This window comes from Schistocerca cancellata, chromosome 12 (genome assembly GCF_023864275.1).
Source record: "Schistocerca cancellata isolate TAMUIC-IGC-003103 chromosome 12, iqSchCanc2.1, whole genome shotgun sequence".
NCBI classification, from domain to species: domain Eukaryota; kingdom Metazoa; phylum Arthropoda; class Insecta; order Orthoptera; family Acrididae; genus Schistocerca; species Schistocerca cancellata.
This window is the reverse complement of record NC_064637.1, coordinates 26,882,448-26,897,416: the sequence shown is the minus strand read 5'-3', so window position 1 is coordinate 26,897,416 and position 14,969 is coordinate 26,882,448. Positions and strand designations below refer to the sequence as shown.

The window sequence follows — 14,969 nt, the reverse complement described above, 5'->3', positions numbered from 1 at the left end:
TTAATACGCAGATCTGTAACAAAGAAAGAAAACGTAATATTCACGGTTCTTTTGGGTGCACGGTTAGCTATCGGTATGACAAACTGTCTGCTAAATACTTCAGGCTGCAGCGCTAAGTCCATCAAGTTCGAATGTCGGGTAATTTTCAAGAATGATTGCGTATCGAAGTTGGGGTGTGCAATCGATACATATCGAACGTGCGATCGTAAATCGATCATGCAACTCTGGTGGCGGACGTTATGAGTATGTTGGGAGTGTCTCCCGACAGTACGCACTTGGCTGTTTTGACGTTTACTGACCGGAAGTTGGTTTCACGTGACGAGGCATCCTATTCGAAGACGCCATTCATGTTGATGTTTGCCTTGTGCTCCATTTAACTGCTTTCGTTGTTTGTTGCTGCTTCTTGTTATTTCGTTGCTGCTGTTCCATTTTGTTATTGTTTCTTGTTATTGTTTAGTTTGTTTTAGTAAACATGAGTGATTCCCAAGAAACGCTCTATAAGTGTGAGGAATGCAGTTCAGAGTTTAAAATGCGAAAGAACCTCTACGCCCATATGAGGAAAGTTCATGAACTTGATATCCATGTGTCTAAAAAAGGAAAAGGCAGTGAATTGTGTCCCCAGTGCGGAATTGCATTTATGAGATGCAGTTCATTAAAACGTCATCAAATAACTGTGCATGGCATGAAGTCGGAGGAAAACAGTCGGAAATGCCGCATTATTTGCCCACAGTGCTCTCTCTCGTTTCTCACCTATGACACACTGAGAACACATATTCAAGAGAACCATGACGTTAGTTTTGAGTGCCAGGAGATAGAATTTGGTTGTCTTGCAGGTTTGTTTTTTATATTTATTGTGTTAGTCACGTTTTAGTAAATTTTGTTGATCCCAAGTACATAACTTAAAAATACTGCCTTAACATTGTTTTCAGACTTTGAAGAGTGGAAAATTTCTTACGAAAAAGTAAACCATGTTCGTTATGTAATGAATTGTTCGGAGCAGGAGCGACTAGAAAAACGTTTTCGATATTACCACTGCCATCGCTCTTTCAATTTCAATTCTAAAGGAACAGGTGCCAGGTGTGTCAAAAGTATGGGCACGAATAAAATAGGCAGTACTTGTCCATCCAACATGCAAGTGACAATAACAGAGGACAAATGCTGCTTAAAATTTTTTCCAAAACATATGGGACACACCCAAGATGTTGGAAGAACATTTCTGCATAGGAACGAGAGGGCAGAATTGGCAGGTAAAATGGATTATGTTACACTTATGTACATGAAATTATCAAATTTATTTGTGTGAACAGACGTAGGGTCTATCAATGTGCTTCATTTTTATTTCCTTTTTTTTTTCTTTTTTCAGGACGGCTGTCACAGGGTGTTCCTGTTGGACGAGTTTTACAAGATGTCCGAAGTGCACCAATCGCTGCAAGTGTGGAGAGAATCCATCTCCTTGAGAAAAAAGATTTGCATAATATAAAAAGGGATTTTGATATTGGTTATGCAACGAAGAAGCATGAAAATGATGCAGTGAGTGTGAAATTGTGGGTTGAAGAAATGAAGAGACAAAGTGACAACCCAGTACTGTATTTCAAGCAGCAAAAACAAGTGGATCCTAATTTTCAAGATGAAGACTTCATTCTTATTATAATGACAGACTTTCAGGCCGAACAACTTCTAAAGTATGGAGAAGATAAAATATGTGTGGATGGCACTCATGGCATGACTGCATATGATTTTCAACTTTTTACTATTGTTGTTGTTGATAGATATGGTGCTGGAATGCCAGTTGCATTTTGTTTTTCAAATAGGGGAGACATGTGCTTACTGTCTTTTTATTTCAAATGTGTGAGAGAAAGGGTGGGCACTGTAAAGACCAATGTGTTTATGTCTGACGATGCACCAGCATTTTATAATGCATGGTCAGCAGTAATGGGACCTGTGCCAAACCAGTTGCTGTGTTCTTGGCATATACAACGGAACTGGTCTCAGAATTTAAGGAGAATTTCTGGGGGTAGTGAGAAAAAATCAGCAGTGTTTAGTTCACTAAAGCGACTTCAGACGGAACTGGATATAGATGTTTTTAGTTGTAGTCTGGAGAAAGTGGTGGAAGACCTAATAAATGATCCGGATACTGCAGAATTTGGCAGGTACTTTCTTAAGATGTACTGTCAGCGAGTGGAAAAGTGGGCGTATTGTTTTAGGCACCGATTGGGCATCAATACAAACAATTACTTGGAGTCCCTACATAAAGTTATTAAATACAGCTATCTAGAAGGGAAAAAGTGCAGAAGGCTGGATAAGTCATTAAATGCTTTGTTATGTTTAGTGAGAGACAAAGTATATGAGGGCTTAGTGAAGCTCTCAAAACGTAAACAGTGCTCTAGGGCGTCAAGAGTGAAAGCAAGCCACAACGATAGCTCAGCTATAACAAATGGGATGATTTTATGCAGGGGTGAAGGGTTGTGGGAAGTGCTTTCTTCCACTGGTTGTGAAGTGTATGTTGTTGTAAAAAATTCAGAACTGACATGCGAAAGAAAATGTTCACTTAAGTGTAACACCTGCAACATATGTGTGCATTCGTATAAATGCAGCTGTTTAGACAACATTTTAAATTTTAACATATGTAAGCATATACATGCATGTGCCAAATCATTGTCTGGTGCTGTCCAGGAGAGTGAACAGTGTTCCTTGCCCTCTAGTGCAGACAATGAATATGTATCAGCATTGCTTTCTGGCAATTCAGAAAAATCTGCTGACACATTTGAACAGGATGTGATGTCTCACTGTGAAACTATAGTTGCACTCAGCAAAGGAACACAGTGTGGACAGGAGACTAAGGCCAAAGTATTGAAGGATCTGAAGAAGATCATTGGCAATCTTAATAAAGATTTTTCTTTCTCACAAGAAAACACAGTAAATGTGAATGCCAAGATTGAATCTCAGGCTAGATTTTTTTCCACAAAGCAGAGAAGGATTTTGTGAGGGGTGATTAAGTTTATAAAAAAAATATATATATATATTAGGAAAAAAGTAGTTTGCCACTCACTGTAAAGGTGACATGTTGAGTTGCAGACAGACACAATGTAAAGAATGTTACACATTTAGTTTTTGGCCAAAGCCTTCTCCAGAAAACAAAACACAAACAGATTAACACTAGCAAGCACACATGACCAATATCTCCCACTGCAGATAGTGGAGATGTGTGCAGGGAGTGTGCTTGCGTGTGTAAATCTTTTTGTGTTTTCTTTTCTGAAGAAGTCTTTGGCTAAAAGCTAAATGTGTAACAGTCTTTACATTGTGCCTGTTTGCAACTCAACATGTCACCTTTACAGTGAATAGCAAACTATCCTTTTCCTAATATTGTTAATGCACATAAAGGTGGTCTTGTACATTATGGCAATTTGTGTGTGTGTGTGTGTGTGTGTGTGTGTGTGAGAGAGAGAGAGAGAGAGAGAGAGAGATTCCATGTAGTTGAAGGTGAATAAAAATTTAAATTTACTTGTGCATTTTTTGAGTTTTGTTAATCATGGTATACTAAAATAATGCTGTCCCACCATCTTGGCTCATTCAAACTGTATTCTATAATTAAGTGATATCTAATTGTGTAAATAAAACTGAATTGCACAATGAAACGTTATAATTGGTCTGTATCAGTGTTTGGTCAAGGATTTGAGTTAACAAAGAAAGTAATTGAATTTGTCATGATTTTACTACTGTGTTTGAGCACAAAAATCAAGGATTTAGTGTCACACTACAGCAAGTCTTAGTTTCTATGTAAAAGAAAACTGGCTGAAATTCTCAAAAGTGCTTAAATGTCATGTCTGTTATGACAAAATACTTTACCACACACAGAGTTTGCCTGTGTTGCGACATTTTTTGGTCTTCTGTGGATAGCTATAATCAAATTTGGTTTTGATGGTCTGAAATAACTCTTTAAATGCATTAATCACAGCCATTTCTTGTAGTCCCACCTGTGAGTCTACTGCAGATTGCGCTGTTTGAAAAGAGTTTAATGTTTCCTTGTTAATGATCCTTTTTGTGAATACATAATTAGAATGCTAGGAAACAGCTGGTTGAGTATTAGTTCTCTTTGTATAAAGTCCCATGACTAGTGCTCTGTTGCCAGACGTCATTGGGTCAACTAAAGTCATCTCATAGTCCCACGTATTTAGATTTGGGATAACAGTGTCAAGGCAGGCATCACCTCTGGTTGGTAAGTGACATGCTACAAATAGTCCATAAATTGTTAATAGATTCATAAATTTTCCTCCTTAGAACTCTCCTTGCAAAAGCGTACATTGAAATGAACACCCAGTGCAATTTCTGATTTCAAGTGCATAAAATAGCACAGCCAAGATTCTATTTAGATGAGAAAATTTTCAAAGTTGCCATCTGGGGAATGGTATACTAGACAACAATTATTATAATAAGATTTAATAAGTCCAAAGCAGCCAACTCAAAATCTAGGTCCACACAGTAGCTTTTTAAATCAATTTCTTTAACACTAGATTTTCTGTTGGTATATTTAGATACACCACCGAAGGAAGCAGGTGTTCTGCACCATGCACTTATTGAATTTAGGCATTCAATTCAGTTATACTACCCTGCTTCTTGCGCTGATAACCAATGTTTACACACACAGTAAAATTGGCTTCACTTCTATAAAAAGTGATAACACATTAAGTTTAGTTCTAAGATACAGGCATTATGGGAGTAACATTCTGAGCAGTATGTGACCCGTTTACACTTAATTCTTCTTTCTGTTTGTCACAGAAAAGATTATTTCACAGGAATATTGGCGGGAATAAAAAAAAACGATACATCACAATATTTTTGGGCCATGTTGCATCAACAGGACTGGAACTATACTATGGCTACTTAAAAGCCGCTTTTCGTCGTCCAAAATATTAAAAATACTTCATATTCGCCGGTTTGGTCCCCCTACATGTGAATGCGAAATAAACCGGGGTAGCAGACTTATGAGCAGAATAGCCTTGTGTTAACCTTTTAACCACATTTATTTTCCATATTTTACGCACATTTCGTTACAACAACTAAGATCCACAGAAAGAAAGGGGAAAAAAAACTGACACTAATCGGCAGAATATTTCGGCGAATCTGTACGCACATATATCAATTACGTAAATTTCAGTATGGGCCTACTGCGGAACGTTTACACTATTCTGTTTATTGAACATGAAGGACTAAAACATAAGATGGAAATTACTTCGTGCTTAACTAATTCCTTCAGTATTCACGTGTGCAACTCAGTGATCTCCATACACTGATGCAACTGCACTGCACGAAAACCGTCCTCGCAGCAAAGTGTTTACTGAAGGGACAGTCACGTGACTTCCGGCATCCAAACGTCAAAACAGCCAAGTGCGTACTGTCGGGAGACACTCCCTGAGTATGTTTACGATGCTCACTACAGCAACGACATAAGAAGAGCGTTACAAAAATACTTGTAATTGCAAAGGAGACGACTTAGCTTACTCCTTGTCGGCGTTTTCATCATGTGAAAGTCCATTACGGTGCTCTGGATGGATAATTTGGAAGAGTCGAACCGTGTATTCTTCCTGATACTCGTTCGTTTCCCGTACTGTCCGCAATGAAATTGTCACAGTATCTCAGCATTGAAACTGTTCTTACGAAATTTTACACGCTTCGCATGACCACAGTCTACACAGTCCCTTCTTCCCTCGTCTGGTAGTACTCCATATTCGCGACAAAAAGTCAAACAATTTTCTACGCTGGATAAACATGGAATTGGATTTTTCCATCTGAGAGAATCCGCCGAAGAAACGTCAAGAACACCAGACATCCCACTCACTAAAGACATAAATCGTCTGGGATACCCTAGCAACTCACAAGTAATTCGCGGAGGTGTGTAATTTAGAGCAACTAAGGTAACGACGGAAACAGATGAAAATTACGATCATATATAATTGATCACAGCGCCCGCCACAAGAGTCGCATGATCGATTTACGATCGCACGTTCGATGTGTATCTTTTGGAGACCGCAACTTCGATAGGAATCATTCTTGGAAACGACCGAATGTCGAGTCTTCGATCTTCATAAATATTTTCATATCAATGGCTGGAAGCATCTGGGGGATTATTTCTGTAAACATACAGGTTGACAGGGGGCTAGTGGAATCGACGTTACTATTTACAAAACAATACACTGCTCCAGTTTAAATATTTTATTTTTAGCTCATGTCAAAATTCTGTACGACTGATGAGCAAATTTCACTCACGAGATTGTTTTCGCGCCACGTACCATTTACTCTCTGTTTTCCCGCGACGAGTAACTGCTCTTTGAACGGCGTACGTATACAAGCAGTCGTGCCTTGGCCGCACTTGTCTTGTTTGGTCTGTCTTCGACAGTTACATACGAGGCGGATTCGGAGCGAGTTCTATAACAGAAGCTTTTATTTTCGGTTTCCAGCGTCCAGCAGAAGGTTCTCTTGGCGATAAGGTAAGAGATAATCAACTTTTGTAGCGCAGAATGAGACTGAGGCGTAATCAGTAGCGATTGTTCTCATAGACAGTTACGAAAATGTGTGATGTCTGTGTTCTTCGAAGATGTTACGGTGGTTGTGTTGTTATTGGACGTGTCAACATATATGAAAAACATACGTGGTCGAATTGCATGCAGTTTCTCGTGCTCTGCAGCTTCAGAGATACTCATTTCCTTCACGATCATCCCATAGGCAAAATACCTACGGTATTGAAATGCTGTTTCTTCCGGTTGTCAGTGGCTTGGAATAGATGACAAACTAGCTGCGGGTGTTGTTAATGTCACTGCTCCATAGTTTTACGCACATAATGTACTGTCTGACAAGCTAATGGTCGTAACTTGCAAACATTCTGTTAATGGTGCTAACTGCCTTGTACGTTTAGCACCGCTCAACTGGTGCAATAGTTCCGTGAAGCGTTTTCTCTAGAATGAGTTTACTCAGTCCTGGCATCATGTGCAGTACATGCAAATTATTCGTTAGCAGGGTGTGTAAAAGTTTCATGTGTTCATTTTTGACAGCGCATATGAACGCGCAAGCTCGCGCATGCGAACACGTACACACGCTCGCATGTGTGTGTGTGTGTGTGTGTGTGTGTGTGTGTGTGTGTGTGTGTGTGTGTGTTTCTCAAGATCGAAATATATTAATTTTGCTCTCTCACACCCGACCCCTTTTCAGGGTGTAAGATTAGTTTCAACTCCAATTAAATAAAAAATTCGGATACCACTGTTGCAAATTTGAACTCACATATGTAACGCAGGTTCCATCAGTTAGGTAGTTTCGCGCCATAATATAATAAATAGTAGTTGTCTTATGTTTAGTGATCATTTCTGAGACTCTAAATGTTAATGTGTGGTTGCAATTGTCTGGTTGTAGATTACATCGTGAAAATTATTGACCTACAAATTCTGCTTTACTTCCATCCAAACTGCCTGATCTGTCTGCTCTGTTTAGTCATTTTGATTTAGTGACCGCTTTTTCTCAGCAGTTGTTCACTGATCCATACAACCATCCGGCACAGGTATTCAAATACTCCCAATCTCTGCCGAAAGCGCGATAGAATCTTTCAATATATATACAGCAGAGTTGATATCTCGGCAATAAGTGCAGATCGCGCCTGTAGCTCACAGTTACAACACAATGCAAACAGTCCCTCTGCAATATTTGTTGATCATAACCGTTATCTTTCGTGTGACCTGATGAACGTAGAAGAACTTGTTCTTAATAATTGTAAACTGCAGGTTATCAGAAACCTTAGGTGCTCCTGTATTTACAGCAAACGCGGCAGGGCATGTGAAAAACCGGCAAGAAAATCGAAATCGCAGAAAAGAATGAGGCGGCGTAAGAAGCAGCGGTCTTTCAGGTACGAATACGTCATCTTGGAAGTATAGTCGAAGAACATTCGCCGTTATGTAACTTTCTGCAACTGTAAAATCTAGTTTACTTTGCAAGGAATAATTGTCTGAAACAGGGTTGCGGCGACTGTCCCAGCTGCTCGGTGGGCTCCAACCACTTCTGAGGAGACGGCTGTGCGACGCCTCGGTGCGTGAAGTTCGCCGCCTTCGGTGCGTGACCTTCGTTTGATAGTCGAACATTTGCGTCGTGTAGGTCAATGTGAAATACCCACACTATTGCGTCTTTGTGCTACAACAGTCACCGTGGGGCGAAACGTCTCTACACCATATATGTGTATGCATTCCAAATCACAAAGTTCCTGTGTTCATACGTGAACATCATATACTCGTTTTCTGCTCAACTAAGAGAACCCAGAAGGCAGTACCAGAATCTACGCAGATTTTGAGCAGTCTGTCAGGATCATTTAATATGAGTAACGTCGGGATCACTAAACACGATCATCGTCCTGCTGAGAAAGGGAAAATTTGTGACGGGGATTAATTAACCTTAAACGGCAGCATTTCAGAACGGAAGTGAGATGTATTTATCAACTTAATCCACTAATACACTACTGGCCATTAAAATTGCTACACCACGAAGATGACGTGTTACAGACACAAAATTTAACCGAAACGAAGAAGATGCAGTGATATGAAAATGATTAGCTTTACACAGCATTCACACACGGTTGGCGCCGATGGCGACACCTGCAACGTGCTGACATGAGGAAAGTTTCCAACCGATTTCTCATACACAAACAGCAGTTGACCGGCGTTGCCTGGTGAAACGTTGTTGTGATGCTTCGTGTAAGGAGGAGAAATGTGTACCATCACGTTTCCGACTTTGATAAAGGTCGGATTGTAGCCTATCCCGATTGCGGTTTCTCCTATCGCGACATTGCTGCTCGCGTTGGTAGAGATCCAATGATTGTTAGCAGAATATGAAATCGACGGGTTCAGGAGGGTAATACGGAACGCCGTGCTGGATCTCAACGGCCTCGTATCACTAGCAGTCGAGATGACAGGCATCTTATCCGCACGGCTGCAACGGATCGTGCAGCAACGTCTCGATCCCTGAGTCAACAGATGGGGACGTTTGCAAGACGACAACCATCTGCACGAGCAGTTCGACGACGTTTGCAGCAGCGTGGACTATGAGCTCGGAGACCGTGGCTGCGGTTACCCTTGACGCTGCATCAGAGACAGGAGCGCATGCGATGGTGTATTCGACGACGAACCTGGATGCACGAATGGCAAAGCGTCATTTTTTCGGATGAATCCAGGTTCTGTTTAGAGCATCATGATGGTCGCATCCGTGTTTGGCGACATCGCGGTGAACGCACATTGGAAGCGTGTATTCGTCATCGCCATTCTGGCGTATCACCCGGCGTGATGGTATGGGGTGCCATTGGTTACACGTCTCGGTCACCTCTTGTTCGCATTGACGGGACTTTGAACAGTGGATATTACATTTCAGATGTGTTACGACCCGTGGCTCTACCGTTCATTCGATCCCTGCGAAACCCTACATTACAGCAGGATAATGCTCGACCGCGTATCGCAGGTCCTGTACGGGCCTTTCTGGATACAGAAAATGTTCAACTGCTGCCCTGACCAGCACATTCTCTAGATCTCTCATGAATTGAAAACGTCTGGTCAATGGTGGCCGAGCAACTGGTTCGTCACAATACGCCAGTCACTACTCTTGATGAACTGTGGTATCGTGTTGAAGCTCCATGGGCAGCTGTAGCTGTACACGCCATCCAAGCTCTGTTTGACTCAATGCCCAGGCGTTTCAAGGCCGTTATTACGGCCAGAGGTGGTTGTTCTGGGTACTGATTTCTCAGGATCTATGCACCCAAATTTCGTGAAAATGTAATCACATGTCAGTTGCAGTATAATATATTTGTCCAATGAATACCCGTTTATCATCTGCATTTCTACTTGGTGTAGCAATTTTAATGGCCAGTAGTGTATAATTCAGTAATGATATTCCAACAGAATTTCTGAGGTGATCAAACCTACATCAGCCAAAGTCATAAACTATCTTTTTCTGTTCTGTGCAGCTACTCCTCTTTACTCAAGTCTGCGTAATCAATCAATACATGACCGAAATTACAGAATTACTGTATCACAAACTTCAAATCGCTAAACACACCGACGGAAAAAAAAATCGCAACCAAGATGGAGTTGTGTGACATAAACGATTGTCGGTAGGCGTGTTTCTATATCTGAAAAATGACATCTACTCCAATTCCATGCCAGTCGTCTAAGAGTGGCGATAATAACGCCACAGTGAGAGAGCAAATTAGCTTTTCTTTAAATACGAGCTGTAACGGTCGTGAGCGTTTGTAACGTTTGAGACTGGACGCGATGAGTTGATGTTAGTCGAGACTGACTTTAAGGCAACAAAGATGCCATTATCAACACCTCACGTCACTGAATTTGAACTAGGTTGTGTAATTGGGCTTTGAGAAGTTGGATGTTACTTCTACGACACTGCAGAAATACTTGGCCGGAATGTAGGCACTGCGCACGACTGCTAACAGCGTTGATGACGAGAATGTAAGCCGGCCGCTGTGGCCGAGCGGCTCTAGGCGCCTCAGTCTGGAACCGGGCGACCGCTACCGTCGCAGGTTCGAATCCTGCCTCGGGCATGCATGTGTGTGATGTCCTTAGGTTAGTTAGGTTTAAGTAGATCTAAGTTCTAGGGGACTGATGACCTCAGATGTTAAGTTCCATAGTGCTCACAGGTATCTGAACCTTTTTTTTTTTTTTTTTCCTCTCAATGAAAATGTAAGGTGCCAATGCGACCGTGCTCCAGTCGGCCACGTGGCACTACCGAGAACGAAGACCATCGTGTTCAGTGTATGGTTTCGGTGCGTCATGCTGCATCCGCAGCAGCAATCTGAGCACCAGTTGGCACCTCAGTGACGCAACGAACTGTTACAAAGAGGTTACTTTCAGGACAGGTCCGAGCCAGACGCGCTGTGTAGTTTATTCCACTGACCCCAAACCACCGCCATTTTCGACTTCAGTGGTGTCAACCGAGAGCTCATTGGAGGCCAGAGTGGAGGTGTATTGTGTTCGTCAAGGAAAGCCGGTTCTGCCTCGGTGCAAGTGACGGCCGTGTGTTGGACAGAAGGGAGCCAGTTGAGTCCTGCAACCGAGCCATTTACGTGCTACACGCACTGGACCTTCACCTGGCGCTATGATCTTGGCTGCGATTTCGTACGACAGCAGGAACACTTTCGTGGTTATCTAACGCACTCTGACAACAAATCTGCATGCCAGTCTGATGATTCGACCTGTTGTACTGCCAGTCTTGAACAGCATTGCAGGTATTTTCCAATAGGATAACGCTCGCCAGCATACCGTTATTGTAAACCGAGGTGGTCGTCTACATGTTGCCTTGGCCTGCTCAATCACCAGATCAGTCTGTAATGACACCATCGGACAACAATTTCAGCGTTACCTGCAAATAGCATTAATTGTCTCTGTACTGACCGACAAAGTGCAACAGGCATGGATAGAAATCTACCTCACAAACTGACATCCGGCACCTGCACAAAATACTGCAGGTGAGTGTGCAGTTTTGCATGCAATATTCTGGCGCATATACTGGTTGTTAATGTACTAGCATTTCACATTTGCAATGGCTCATCTCGCACTTACATTACCCCAGCTTCGGTACACCGCTCACGCTTTGTCAAACTTCGTTCGCAGTTCACTAATACGATCTTCATTTATACAGATGGCTCTAAGACCGATGACGGTGTCGGGTGTTCTTTTATTCTCGGGGCACACAGTTTCAAATACCGGCTCCGTGGCCATTATTCTGTCTTCACAGCTCAGCTATTTGCCCTCTACCAGGCTGTTCTTTACATCTGCCACCGCCGACATTCTGCTTATGTCATCTGCTCCGATTCCCTGAGCGCCATCCAGAGCCTCAGTGATCCGTATCCGATTCACCCTTTCGTGCACCGGATCCGACGCTCTCTTCGGCAGCTGGCGCACGACGGTTCTCCGGTTACCTTTATGTGGGTTGCCGGCCGTGTCGGTATCCCTGGGAACGAAGCTGCAGATGCCGCGGCCGAAGCTGCGGTCCTCCAGCCTCGGACAGCTTCTTGTTGTGTGCCTTCATCAGATTTTAGCAGAGTCATTTGTCAGCGCATTTTATCGCTGTGGCCGATTGGTCTACATTCACTGAAAACAAGCTTCGGGCCTCGAAGCCTCTCCCCGCGGCTCGGACGACCTCTTCACGCCCTTCTCGGCGGGAGGAGGTCGTTTTTGCCCGGTTACGGATCGGACACTGCCGGTTCAGCCACCGCCACCTGCTGACGGCTGCGCCGGCGCCGTTCTGCCCGTGTGGGCAACTGCTGACGGTTAGACACATTTTAACGTCCTGTCCGAATTTTAATAGACTGCGCATTGATCTTGGCCTGTCACGTACTCCAGATGACATTTTAGCGGATGAACCAGGAGCAGCTGCTCGCGTTCTTCATTTTATCCACTTGACAAACCTGTCTAAGGACATTTGATTATGCTATTTTCTTTTAATCCCTTGCCTGTTAATGTGCCTTTTATAGTGTTGTCCTTTTTAGCTGCTGTTTTAACATTGTGCCTCGCAGTGCATTCATAACTTAGTCTGGGCTCTAATGACCACTGTAGTTGTGCGCCCTAAAATCACAAAAAAACCTTACATTACCATGTGAGCTTGCAAATCACTTACATATGTTATGAAGACAAATGTATTCCCGAAATTTCATTACTCTACATAAATTATTTTTTGGTGTTGCATTTTTTTTTCGTCAGTGTGTTTTCAGTAGCCTGATGTAGTAGCCTGATGTACCTAAGCACTACATTGCAACACTGTCCGACACAAATTCCGAATTACATATCATGTTTATAGGAACAACAGTTCAGTGACATAAATATCATTAAGCCAGTATGGAATAAATCGAATATAAGGAACCTGGCACCTTAGCGTTACAAGTCTTTTAATGTCATCACTCATTTTATGCTGCTGAAAACGCTTTCCAAAACTTGGGAAAACCACCATAAAACATCACTGTATAGATATCTGCACTATTAAAAATACTGATAGCAAGGAGTTGTGCTTTGTCAGACTCCTTTGTCCAGCATAACGATGTGTCTCAGGGTTCCATCCTGAGCGTCGTTCTTTTTGCTGACACCGTTAAGGGGGGTAGGACGTCAAACGGTCCGACTTGGAGCAGGAGAGGCACCACAGGACATTTCAATTTCCACTGTCTCTACTTCTACAAATAAATTTATTAAACTTTGTCAGCATGACCAGGAAGGATTCAGAATTCACACTCTTAGCAGTGGATGTTCGAAAACATAACGAAATAATTTTTTTACTTGCGAAATTTCATCATTTGTTGCTATAGGTACACTTTTCTTCATAAGTAAGAGAGATTCTTCGATGAATTTTGCACAGCATGCAAACAATACTTAAAGGTGTATGAAACTCTAGAATTTTCCAAATATATTAAAAACTATGGTAAAATTTGAGGTAATTAACTATAAAATTTGTGTTTTTTCTAAACATGATGTTTAAAATACAACGGCTCATTCGTTTTTTCATAAATTTAATAAATGCTAGAGTTTCATACACCTGCAAGTATGGTATATATGCTGTGGAAAATTCATCGAAGAATCTCTCTAACTCATGAAGAAAAGTGTACCTATAGCAACAAATGCAGCCATTAGTAAGTGTAAAAAATGATGAAATTTCACAAGTAAAAAAAAAAATTTGTTATGTTTTCGAACTTCCACTGCAATGAGTGTGAATCTTGAATCCTTCCTGGTGATGCTGAGAAAGTCTTACGAATTTATTTGTAAAAGTATAGACACTGGAAATTAAAATGTTCTGTGATGCCTTTCCTGCTCCAAGTCGGCCCGTTTGACGTCCTACCCCCCTTAATTCTATAATGGCATCTCCGGCTTCCTTTTCGTTGAAAATTTTGCCATTTATTGGATTTCTCCACGGACCTGTCTCATTGAGCGGTGTCTTCAGCGCTGTCTCGATCGTCTTTACTCATGGAGCATCGACAATGGCTTTCGTTTTTCCACATACAAAACCGTTTGTATAAATTTTTGGGGGCGCAATTGGTTTCTTCCACTCTCTTCAGATCTTGGGCCTGTTGATCTTCCGTTCGTTGAAACTACGAAATGAATGGGACTCATTCTCGATAGGACACTTTCTTGGTCCTCCCACATGCCTTACCTGGCAGCCCACTGTATGCAGTCCCTCAACGTCCTTCGTGTCCTCAGTGGTATTTCCTGGGGAGCAGATTGAGCCACCCTCCCCCCTTTGGACTGGTCCCTTATCCGCTCGAAACTAGAGTATGGGTGTTTTGTTCATGCATCTGCAGGTCCGTCCTTCTTATGTCCTCTCAATACTGCCCACAATCGTGGAGTGCGCTTGGCCATGGTCACCTTTTACACATCTAAATCTACATTTATACTCCGCAAGCCACCCAACGGTGTGTGGCGGTGGGCGCTTTACGTGCCACTGTCATTACGTCCCTTTCCCGTTCCAGTCGCGTATGGTTCGCGGGAAGAACGACTGCCGGAAAGCCTCCGTGCGCGCTCCAATCTCTCTGATTTCACATTCGTGATCTCCTCGGGAGGTATAAGTAGGGGGAAGCAATATATTCCATACCTAATCCAGAAACGCACCCTCTCGAAACCTGGACAGCAAGCTACACCGCGATGCAGAGCCTCTCTCTTGCAGAGTCTGCCACTCGAGTTTGCTAAACATCTCCGTAACGCTATAACGCTTACCAAATAACCCTGTGACGAAACGCGCCGCTCTTCTTTGGATCTTTTGCACCTCCTCCGTCAACCCGATCCGGTACGGATCCCACACTGATGAGCAATACTCAAGTATAGGTCGAACGAGTGTTTTGTAAGCCACCTGCTTTGTTGATGGACTACATTTCCGAAGGACTCTCCCAATGAATCCCAACCTGGTACCCGTCTTACCAACAATTAATTTTATATGATCATTCCACTTCAAATCGT

At 42.5% G+C, this 14,969-nt stretch overlaps 1 protein-coding gene across 1 annotated transcript in view; it reads left to right on the top strand.

The window, feature by feature from the left end:
• The first annotated feature begins 276 nt into the window (after positions 1 to 276).
• LOC126109842 (uncharacterized) overlaps positions 277 to 14,969 on the top strand; it is a 56,243-nt gene continuing 41,550 nt past the window's right edge. Inside the window, exons 1-4 of the mRNA XM_049914900.1 lie at positions 277 to 833; positions 930 to 1,247; positions 1,364 to 2,150; positions 2,703 to 2,946. Coding sequence (XP_049770857.1) covers positions 473 to 833; positions 930 to 1,247; positions 1,364 to 2,150; positions 2,703 to 2,946 — 1,710 coding nt within the window. The 5' untranslated portion in view covers positions 277 to 472. The remainder of the gene's footprint in view (positions 834 to 929; positions 1,248 to 1,363; positions 2,151 to 2,702; positions 2,947 to 14,969) is intronic.